An 11,755-nucleotide genomic window follows, 5' to 3' on the forward strand; every position below is an offset into this window, starting at 1 on the left:
TGATGTTCTTATTCTGCCTTATGTGTTCATCTGCAGAATTTCATTTTTCAGAGACTGAAGTATTAGGCTTGATCAAGCAACATGTGCCTCACTTACAATGATACTTCTGGTATAAAATCCTTCCTCCGCCCTCTTACTTTAATGAAAAGAAGAAAGGGTATCTGGATAAAAGAGAATGCAATGTTTATTAAATAGGCAGTATGAGTCACATAAATGATTGTTTGATTTGGACATGATCACTTTTAATGCAACCCATAGTGCTTCTCTCCTATTTGTGCATAAATAAACACACTTGGTGCAAAGGACATGTTCCATATTGTCAGCACGAAATAAAATATTTTAGATTGGTTGCCAAGGGCAAATATGCACCTGGCAAGTTACCTTAAATTTTAATAATATATTGGATCCTAAGTTGTTGACTTAAGTTCACAGAAGGAAAGTTCCCTGTTTCTCCTTGCCCTCTGGAGCCAGCTGTGCCCTCTTCAAAAGCCCCCTAAGCAGTTGGGGGAGTGGGAATAAGGGGACTACTAACAGGAGGAGTGGATGGGAAACTTTTTCGTCATGTTCTTGTGTAAGTTAACTTGGTTCCTGAGGTAATCCAATATATATTAGTAGACTGCTCTGAAGATCATCTTCTCTATGCCAGTGTAGATGGATGAACCTCTTAAAAAATTATTTAATCCTACTATAGTGAAATTCAAAGAACAGCAGTTAAATCTACTATTATTTAACCTTTGGGCAAAGTTGACAGTTCATCTAGTTTTATCTACAGACATGTCTCTGTATCCCCTCCCTTGAAAAACATTCTGCTTCTCAGAACCCAGAGGTAGCTTTAGGCCGGATGTAATAGCTATAATGGTGTTTTACAAATAAGTCTTATCGGTAATAAAATAGCTCAAAGTCTGTGAAATATCTCAATGTACAGGGTGTGTGTGTGTGTGGAGGGAGAGAGCTACACACAGACACTCCTTTTTTTCTTTCAATCTGGTTGAATTTATTAACTGTTATAAATCTGAGTAGTTAATTACTGTGTACATTAAATACTTGTAATATAATTTGTTTTGGCTTACTGGGGAAAAGAACTGATTGCTTGTTCAAATATAGCCAAATTTAACAGGCAGCATCCAAAAGCACCCCCTAAGTGTCTGCTGTCCCAATTCATCTTGCTTTTTGCTAGTATGGTTAACTGCTGCTCTCTTTCCATGTGTAGAGGGCTGTCAGACACCCAGGATCTACTTCTCTGACCAGTAAAAGCCATGTATTGGAATTTAAAAGTACAGTCACTGCTAGATTATGTCAGGTTCTGCTCATAATCTGGCAGGTTCCACTCCAACCCACCCCATTGCACCGTGATTCAGTCTCTTGAGCTGGCATATTAAATTCTGGCCTTGGCCACAAAGCCATAAGGATCCTTGCTGATCACGCAGCCCATGCCAGGTGATCCGTATTATGTATGAAATATATGTAAGGAATATGGGCACAAGCTCATTGAATAGCGGACTCCCTTGCCACATGGCAAACTGCTTTTGAAACTGTTGAAATTTTCAAAAAAAAGGTTGTGATCTGGCATGGGATAGGTCTGGTCTGCTTTTCTTTCTTTCTTTTAAGAAAACTAGTCACTGAGTGTACGTCAGGGAACTCTTTGGATCCCAGCCATTGGGTTTGAATGTCTGTATCCAACTCCTATAAGTACTAGATTTTCAGAGAAGTGATGCTTGGAAGTGCCTGAGAAACTACAAGGACTTGCTTGTGGGGCTTGTTGGTCCATCATTCTTACAGAGAAACTTGCCAAACAAATATAGCCTTTAAATGGATAACAAGAAGATAATATTTTTATTGAGATTTGTTATGCATTTATTGTATATGTGAATAAGAATAAGTATCATTCACAGCCATCAACCTCACATGATAAACTTTGGCAAAATGTTCTTGTATAACTTGTGCATTTTTATTTTATTTTATTTTTTGTAGCACTGTGTGTGTTACTTTTGTTTTTGGGTAATTGTTATTTATTTACTAGTACTGTGTTTTTTTAAAAAAAAATCTTACCCCTCAGATGTTTTCCTTTATTTAGTATAATTATGCCATGAAGTACTACTTTGCAGGGGGCTGGGAGAGTAAAACAAGAGTCTTTGTACAGTGTAATCTTCTGAATCAATTTAATACCAGCTGCAGTAAGAAGAAATGTTGCGTTTGCATGCATGGCTGAGCTCAAGCAATTTTATTCAGTAAATTAGCAGAATTGTTTGCTCATTAGCATTTTGCAGTCTGCACCTACAATATTTTATTCTGTGACCATTATAAAAAAAGTCAGTAGAAAAAAGAGATTTTACACACTTAAGTTCTCACAAAGGTATTAGAGGTTATCGATTTAGAAATATTGGCACCAGGTACCCATAAATAATGTTGGGGGGGGGAGATTATGCACACACTCAGAAATGGCTGGAATGTGGCTTTTCTGACATAATAGAAAAATGCAGGTTGTTTCTTCTTAATAGTTGTGCATAAATTACAAATGTTTTTTTTTTGCAGTGGCATGTTTTTAAAACAGTTAAATAGGGTGCATTTATATTCCCTTGGACAGAGTCCAATCCTTTTGGAGACCAAAATTTAAATAAAGCGAATTGAGAGCCTATTATCATTAAGTATCTGTGTATAAATAATGCTAGGTATGCAGGATGCCTGTATAGATTTCATAATATATATTCAATAACCTGCTTAAATGACTTTAAGCTGCATTACTCAAATCCACGTGAGGCTGTGTTGCTCATCTGAATTCATGGAACTATAGCACACTTAGAGGCCATACTTCCACAAAGCACCCAGCACTTCCATAGCTGATACTTCTGATCATCTGTTTGGCAGGGGACAAAAGACCCTATACTGGTATTTCTGTGGATCAGGGTGTATTGTCGCAGTTCAAACATCTACTGGGGGGGGGGTATATTCATTTGAGGTAAGCAAGAATGTAGCCAATTTGTCTATTAACTCCCACTTACAGCACCATCTCTTACCTATGATTTACAGTTTTCCCCTGAGCCGTACATTCTGGCATACAATTGTGGCACCAGATATATGGGGTTAGTGTGTCAAAGTATGAAGCTTAAAAAAGCTATGGTCACATGGGAAGAAACATGTTTACATTGGCATGTACGTTCAGATTGGTAAGAAATGAAATTGGCTGCTTGCTGCACACAAAGTGTGCGTGCGTGCATGCACATTCAAACATATTTGGAAAACTAGAAAAATAATTACTCTTTTATGTATAGTCTGCCCAAGTGACATTGCTTTCAAAAATGATCCAAAAGCCCTCTGACACAGGATATAATGGGGCACTCTTTTCTGCATTGAATGATACCGGTTGGCCATTTTCTCCTCATTAGTCCTTTTGGTAGGCCCGTGTGTCTGTTTCTGCATCCATTTTATCCAGATTGTTCTTGAACTTCATCACGTCCAATAATGGAGATGCTGAAAAATTGTTAAGCAAACATTAAGCAGTTACTGAATTTTTTTGAACTAATTTTATTAACTTAAAAAAAAAGCATGTCATCACAAAAATAGTATTTTACTTTCAGGAGCAAACCGTGTGACGCTACAAGATGCCAACATTCTTCAGCCAATGGGACTGACAGTATTGGGAAATCATCTCTACTGGATTGACCGCCAGCAGCAGATGATAGAAAGAGCTGAGAAAACTAATGGGTACAAGAGGACAAGAATACAAGGTCGAATAGTTCATCTAACTGGCATTCATGCAGTTGAAGATGTCGACATGGAGGAATTTTGTAAGTTTATTACAGAGCTAGATATTTCAGATTTCTGCAGTGATACATTCTCCTTGATGCTTTAGACTTTTAAGCACAATATACATGGGCATCTTCCTTCTCAGCTTGCTGACCAAGGCCATGAGGTCACTATTAATAGGATAGAACTTAAGCAGGTATTGTTGCTGTGTTCTAGTGTGCGATATTTTGATTATTTTAAGATGTACCTAGGGAATATAGAAGTTACTGTTAGAAAAATATGACCTATTCTACCCTGAAGAAATTAGTTGGATACAGGTCTGTTACAGCAAACACTTTTAAGGGGTAAAACTTGTTTTTTTAGCGGTCAGTGATTTATGCAAGGGCATCACAAGTTCACATGTTAAATGTTGACTACCAAAAGCGATATAAGCATGGTGCAGCAGAATTTTCCACTTAGCTGCACCAGAGAGCAAGAGGTGGCATTACTACTATGACTACTACTACCAAAGAACAAAAAAACCCTTAAAACATACATGTAATTGTTCAGTCCCTTAACACATAAATGCTATTGCTTGAAAATGGCACTAAACCTTGTGATAATGTTTAGTTTCCCCCCTGATCTTGTCCTCCCCACATACAGAAACAAAAATAACATTTCAGGAGTAACCCTTTTGAGGGTTCCGCTCAAATAAATTAAAAAAGTTGTATATACATTTCAATTGATAAATAAAATTCTGATTGTGTAATTTGATGCAACATGATATTGGGACTTCAAACATCTTATGTACTACTAGTAGTACCTAGTAGTAGCAGCAGCAGCAGTAGTAGTAGCAGTAGTAGTAGCAGCAGCAGCAGTTTTACTTATTATTCACCCTTCCTCCTTGCCATAGTTGTCATTTAACAGTAGTAGCATAACTATTCTTTTTTCTTCTTTTTTTAATTCATAAAGCTGCACACCCCTGTTCCCGGGACAACGGTGGATGTTCACACATCTGCATAGCGAAAGGAGATGGAACGCCAAGGTGCTCCTGCCCAGTTCACTTGGTCCTTCTACAGAACCTCTTAACATGTGGAGGTAGGTGACCTAAGTGGGTTTTCTGTATGTGCTTTCCGCAGAACTTAAGAAATTCTTTAGATTTCAGTAGACAAGCACATTTAGATATCTTTGTTCTACAGGCTTTGTTTCTTTATAGGTGGAATTCCTATAAAGCTCATGCACACAATTCCCCTGGTGTTTGCCCCCAAATCTGACTGATACAGATTCAAAAGAAACTCAAGCCATGTTTTCTCATGATTATTGCAACTTGTCATGCAAATATCAGACTGTTTTTTGCTATCTCCGAGGATGTGGATAGGCTGCTTGGGCAAAAAGTGGATACTTTTCACCCACTCTCCTGTCTTGCTCGAGCTTCATGCAACCCCAGACAACATTTGATGCCCCCTTCTTGCACTGCCAGCTTGGGGTAGGAGGCGTGAGGGCTCTGACAGGGTCCTAGAGTCTTCCCACCTCCTTCCCAAAACCTAATTAGCACTCCTCCCTGCCCCCCCTTTGGGGAAGGAGGTGGGAAGGCTTTAAAACCCTGTCAGAACCTTGCACCTTCTTCCCAAAACATGGCGCCTCAACATAGCTGGCTTTGAAAAGGCAAGCGCCCCTATTCTTGCAGCCCACTTGGCATGAAAAGTTGGACTGCCCTGGTATAGGGCATAGATAGCATACAGGACTGTGTTAAGTGCTGTTGCTTGTGGTATCAACAAAAAATGGATGCTGTGCCTGGCAGTTGCAGAAGCACTTTCCACTGTTTTAAAGTCATTTTGTACAAACCTCTGTGCTTAGTCTTCTGAGATCCTCAGTAAACTTACAGCCTGTTTCTTGGGGAACAAAAGGACTCTCTTGCTTCAGGAATAAACAGGAGCGTTCTCTCAGGAGCTGATGCTGGCTCTGGCTGTTCGTAGTTGTCTGGTGAGCCTAAATTTCATATGAAATTAGGCCACTGTTTAGGAGTTCTGCTTTCAGAGTTTCGAAAAGAGGACTTGGGTTTCTGAGTCTTTTCCTGGAAGCTTAACAGTTGTTGTTACTCCTTGGCAGTCAAAGGAGAGGGGGTGGGGAATAGCATAATCATTGTGTGGTAGTTAGATGCAAAACATCATTAAAAGGAACTGATGCCATGTTACTCAACAGCAGCGTATTTTGAGCTCCAACATTTTCTCAGTTCGAGTTTAAGTACTTTGTTTGTGACACTGTTTCTGTCACCCCTGCCTATAGCCTACTTTTCTTTTGCCGCTGATATATATATATATTTATTTATTTGTGGTTGTGTTTTCTGGAGAAATGAGCATCTCATCTCTTAAGGAAAGAATCTTCTCCAGCATTTCAGCTTACTACTTCTCTTCTTCAGTTTACTTTGGAATGCTTGTTTCTCTTAAATGGCATATTTGCTAGGACTATGAGCTCCCCAGGGAGAGTAATTTCCCTTATAAACAATTTCTGTCTCATGACCACAACATGGTCTGTGGTACCGGAGTTTTTGTATCTATTCTGCAAATGAAGAAAGAGAGTCTATTTTGCCCATGTTTCTCAACTTCCAAGAGGTTTCCAGAGCCTTTCCTCCTATTGCCATGTTGCATTTTGCTTTGATTGCAATAAATCCATGTCTTCGCCTATTCTTTCCTAATCGTTTTACTCTGATCTTGTTCTGTGACCTGGATGCAGCAATTTTAAACACAGAGCCAGCCTCATCTTGCAATAATAGCTTGATATTATCTACTGCCTTTTTTCAAAGATTTTTCTTCTTCATGTTTTTGATCTGCTATCATTTGCGTTATAACACTCTGAAGGGCAAACATCTCCACTAGGACAGGCATGTAAAGTGAGGGGGAAGAACCAATCTACATTTGCATTGGCTACAAATGTTTGTGGTCTTGTGAGTGGCAAATCTTAGTTACCGTTTTATTTCCTGGGCCTTCCTAATTCATGAGTCCCTACATTAACTACATGCTTAGAATTCAGACACGGTGCTTATACTAATAATAATTTAATTTTTAAGCACTGAATTTGATTGAATTCATCCTTGTGCTAGTGGGCAACAAGAGTGAATTCATACATGCATGCTTATCATGCAAAGCCTAAAGCACCTAGTGAGGCTCGTATGTGCGAAACAACCATCCAATACCATTCAGCAACTTTCAGTGTATGCCCATGAGTCATCAGGTGGTGAGATATCACATGATGTAGAAGCAGGTGTGTATCAGGTCTAATTTTGCTGTCCTTGGCAGTTTGGAAAAATCAGAGCTGAGGCTTTAGCTGTGTTGCCTCCTTTACATAAATTGTTCCAGAATAAAGGAGCACAGTGCTATTAGAAGTCCCCTGAAACAACTTCATATTCATGAATTTAAATTTTAACATACCTTTATTTTGTGCATGTGTTTCGTATTGCATGTTAGAAATGGTATCTGTATTTTTCAAATGTACTTCAAATGTACAGTTTTTCAGATGTACTTTTCAATAGAGGTTTATAAATTCTGAAGCCAAAAGCAGCTAGAAATACATTTTGGTCACAATAGACAGCTTGCATAGATACGCACGTAGCAATTTCTGCATCAAGCTTGGGGGTTGATCTATAGTTGGGCCATGGTTTGTAGCAGGTGTCGGCAAGGTTTACCGGCCATAGGCTGGATCACTCCCACGGAGATCATCTGTGGGCCAGACTGGTGCAGCGCAGCGCCGGAAATCGTGTCTGCACATGTCCACGGTGCCGGAAATTGTTTCTGCGCATGCCCAGTTGCTGGAAATCGCACCTGCACAGAAGCGATTTTTGGTGTCTGGACATGCGCAGATGCGATTTCCAGTATCTGCGCATGTGCAGGTGCAATTTCCAACACAGCTTGGCGAGACCCCACACCGCGCTGCGCCAGTTTAGTGCAGCGCACAGGGGACTCGCCGAGCAGGCAGCTCAGTTCGGGGCAGCTCGTAGGCCAGTAAAACTGTCTTCGTCGGCCGCATCCGGCCTTTAGGCTGCACGTTGCCGACCCCTGGTTTGTAGTGTCTGCCTCCAAGTCAGAACATTGCAGCTATTGTAGTGGGTTCTCTGTGTTTCATACTTTTTGTAAAGTTGGCAAAACACTCATGTGATTTCTCCCCCTTCCCTATAAGAGCCTTGATGCTGTTTCAGAATCTACTGCAAGATAGTGTGTGTGTGGTTAAATGCTTTAAATTGCTTTAAAATGTTTTAAATTGGTATAATCTCTTGGAAGACTTGAAAAGAATTTGATGATGTTTTGTTTTTAATTCCCTTCCCCAGAGCCTCCCACATGTTCTCCAGACCAGTTCACCTGTGCAACTGGGGAGATAGACTGTATCCCTATGGCATGGCGATGTGATGGGTTTCCTGAATGTGATGATCAGAGTGATGAAGACAGCTGCCCAATTTGTTCAGCGTCCCAGTTCCAGTGTGAGAAAGGGCAGTGCATTGATGCACGCCTAAGATGTAATGGAGAAATTGATTGCCAAGATAAATCTGATGAAGCTGATTGTGAAAGTAAGACCTGTTACCTTAATCTTTTAGCTAGTTGACTAAAGGCACTTCTGGGCATTTCTGGGCACAACAGTGATAGCAGGCAAACAGGAAGTGGAAGTAATTCTTTGAAGCCATACTTGGCTGTTATAGGAGTTTAGAGCATCCATCAGTGTTTTGTCAGTGGCAGCTTTGCCTCCCATGCCACCTTGAGTCACATGTCATAAGGTGTTCAAACTGCAGCCATATTTCATGGTCAGCTGAGGTGTAGCCCTCAAAAATCAGCACAGTGCAGACTCTGAACAGCAGGTTGTTGACTGTTTTTCTCCTTAGAACTTGACAGTGAAGCATGCTTCATTTCTATAAATAAAATGTAAATTTGTGCAGTTTGGAGGTGCTTAAAAACTGTTGTCTGGCTTCATGGTAATGATCTGTTCATCATTTTATTTGAGCTGAGAATGATACAAGTTTCCTCCACTGTTCTTTCCCCTGCCCCCTTGCAGCAATTTGTCTCCCAAATCAGTTCCGTTGTGCCAGTGGCCAGTGCATTCTCATAAAGCAGCAATGTGACTCCTTTCCAGACTGCAATGATGGCTCTGATGAACTTGCATGCGGTAAGGGGCTTTTTGCATCTAGTTCTTTAATGTCCCTGTGCGATGTTGCCCCCTGGGTCTAAGAACGTAAACCCAGTTCTTTTACTACTGGGTTGGAGCCAGATGCTTCTCACAGCTCTGTGTGTGTACACTTAAAAATGTAATATACTTTAACAGTATCCTGCAATGTTCAGAAATCTGTCTTGTTTAAAAACAACAGTAAACCCTTGCTCAATCCGCATCCTGTCAAGGAACTACTGTGCTGTAGTCAGGCCCCCAACAAAATGTAGCCCAACAGCAATTATCAAAAGGCCAAAGCGGATGCAATTATTTTTGTCTGAAGCTTTGGTGGCTGCTCAAATTGGCTTCAGTCCCTGCATGGTTTATATTAACCATAAGTTCTTTGAGAGGCTTTTTGAATGTAGATAGTCTGATAATTCTGTTCTCTGAGCCCTGGGACCCATGTGAGGAAAAGACCACAGATAGCAGCACTGAGATAATCGCAAAAGGCTTATAAGGGGAATTGAACAGGGAGAATAAAAGGGCTGTTCTCTGTTTCAGTGGCTGTAGTTAACAACTTTAAACTGCAGCAGAAGTCACCTTATGTGAACTAAAATAATTGGGCCTGTATGAGGAATGCTTCAGTTGAGTTGTTAGCCTTAAAAATAAATATTTATTTGCTGGATCAAACGGCTCGCTGGATGACCATGAGCCCATCACAAACGTTCATCCTCACGTACCGCATGGATGGATAAAATGATATTAAAAATGTTAAGCTCCTTTACATATTGAAAAAGGCTACAGAAGCTGTTGCTAATAGAACACACGTGTGATTTTTTTATTATTATCATGCCTTCCAGCAGGTCCAGAATTTAGGAGCTGCTGATTGGTATTCTCAGGCCAGGTTCACAGAGGTTTTTTTGGGGGGGTTCGGCATAGCATCCTCCATCAGTCCCCTTCTACGTTGCCTGACATGCCCCACCCCCCAAAAGAGATGTGAATATGCCTGGCAGCATCAGCAGCAGGAATCTAGAAACTAGGTGTTCTGAGGCACTGTGGGAAATTTTAAATGGCCGCACACAGCTGTCAACCATTAACGTGAAAAGGGGTGTCTCTACTGAAAGGCTACAACTAAATGAGCATCACACATCATCTTGCCTCAGCACAAAGATAGAAGATTTGTTTCAGCCATAAGTTTGGGGACTGATTCAATGATTGGGGGGGGAGGTGACAAGCAGTATGATGAATTAGGGAATACAAGCTGCGGGGAAGAATTTATATACCTCACCCTGGGAAGGGTACTTCTGGTTCTCATTACTACAGCACAGCTTTTCCAGAGAGAAATTGATAGGCACGTTTTAGGGCAAGCGGGAGGGAGTTGTATCTCTATGCATCTGAATTCGAGGATGCTCTGATATGGTCCTGTTCCACCCCAAACCATAGTTTCCTGCTCACCCTCTCACAGCTGTTGTCCTATTGGCACTGTATAAAATCTTGGTCTCCTTAACTTTCCTGAATTGCACTCACTGTTTTGTTGACTTTGGGTTCAGACTGAGAACTTAGCAGTATTGAGAGTTGCATAAGGGAAAGCCTTAGAAGAAGAAAGTATGTACACTCTCAAACTATGTCAACCGAGCTTCTCCGTGGATGTCCTTCATAATTTGAAAAGTAGATCCGAATGTAAACATCCATGGTCCTATCAAACAACATGACTGAGTGACACTGCTAATATATATGTTGTGAGGAAATGGGGTGAAATATATATTTATGAATATGCTGTCATCTGGCTTCCTTTCAGAGCATTTACATCTAATTTTAATTAATTAACTTCTTGTTTTGTTTTTTACAGCAAAAAGTAAATCGCCTCCTGATGAGTCACAGCCCCACAGCAGTGCTATTGGGCCTGTCATTGGTATCATTCTTACCCTTTTTGTTATGGGATCAATGTACTTTGTTTGCCAACGAGTGGTATGTCAGCGCTATGCTGGACCCAATGGACCTTTCCCACATGAATACGTCAGTGGCACTCCTCATGTCCCTTTAAATTTTATCGCTCCAGGGAGTTCTCAGCATGGCACATTCACTGGTAAGGATGGTACCTCATTGTTATCTTAATTGTTCACCCCCCCATCCCCTTAGCTTCGGAATGTGTCAAATAGCAATTGAATGATGCTGCGTAATCGCCATCGTATTGTGCCCATTGTGTTATATTGGAGTACATTAGCTACTGTGCATGTTACAGGCACCTGTCTTGCATCATCCAGAAGTCAGGCATTTAGTGTCATTGGTGATGTAGGCACGCCCCGCAGCAGGTGCGCATGGTGTGCGCACATCGCCTGGTCCCAGACCCCTCGATCGCAGGGGCAAGCCGGTGCTCTTTGATTCCAGAGATGCAAAAGCAAATGAGGATGGTGTGGAGTAGGGGTGTGGCCTGAGGAGAAGGGGTGTGGTCTGGGAAGCATCCCGAGGACCAGATAGCCAGAGGACCACCTACAGGCCTGAGGTTCACTGCCCCAGGCTTAGGGCATTCTCCGATAGTCCATTACATTAAAAAATAGAAATGGAGCTTTGTAGTAAAAGGAGGAGTGTTGCGCAAGATTTGTATATGAAGGATCTCAAGGACTGCTTTGATTTAACTGTGTAGAACAGCTAGAAAAGTTGACCTTTGTTCCATTTCCCCCCCTTACATCCGTATAGGCATCTCTTGTGGAAAATCTATGATCAGCTCCATGAGCCTGATGGGGGGAAGCAGCGGTGCCCCTCTTTATGACAGAAACCACGTAACCGGGGCCTCCTCTAGTAGCTCATCCAGCACTAAAGCCACCTTCTATCCACAGGTAAGGTTTCAAAATGCTATGTTTCCCGTTTTGTGCCCCTATCTCCACATTTATGACTCAGAAATAAG

General features: G+C 41.2%; 1 protein-coding gene across 1 annotated transcript in view; it reads left to right on the top strand.

Moving 5' to 3' along the window:
- LRP5 (LDL receptor related protein 5) overlaps positions 1-11,755 on the top strand; it is a 116,216-nt gene that overhangs the window by 95,351 nt on the left and 9,110 nt on the right. Inside the window, exons 16-21 of the mRNA XM_053395472.1 lie at positions 3,576-3,785; positions 4,696-4,821; positions 8,045-8,281; positions 8,761-8,871; positions 10,700-10,936; positions 11,548-11,687. Coding sequence (XP_053251447.1) covers positions 3,576-3,785; positions 4,696-4,821; positions 8,045-8,281; positions 8,761-8,871; positions 10,700-10,936; positions 11,548-11,687 — 1,061 coding nt within the window. The remainder of the gene's footprint in view (positions 1-3,575; positions 3,786-4,695; positions 4,822-8,044; positions 8,282-8,760; positions 8,872-10,699; positions 10,937-11,547; positions 11,688-11,755) is intronic.

The sequence above is a fragment of the Podarcis raffonei genome, chromosome 1, assembly GCF_027172205.1.
Source record: "Podarcis raffonei isolate rPodRaf1 chromosome 1, rPodRaf1.pri, whole genome shotgun sequence".
NCBI classification, from domain to species: Eukaryota; Metazoa; Chordata; class Lepidosauria; order Squamata; family Lacertidae; genus Podarcis; species Podarcis raffonei.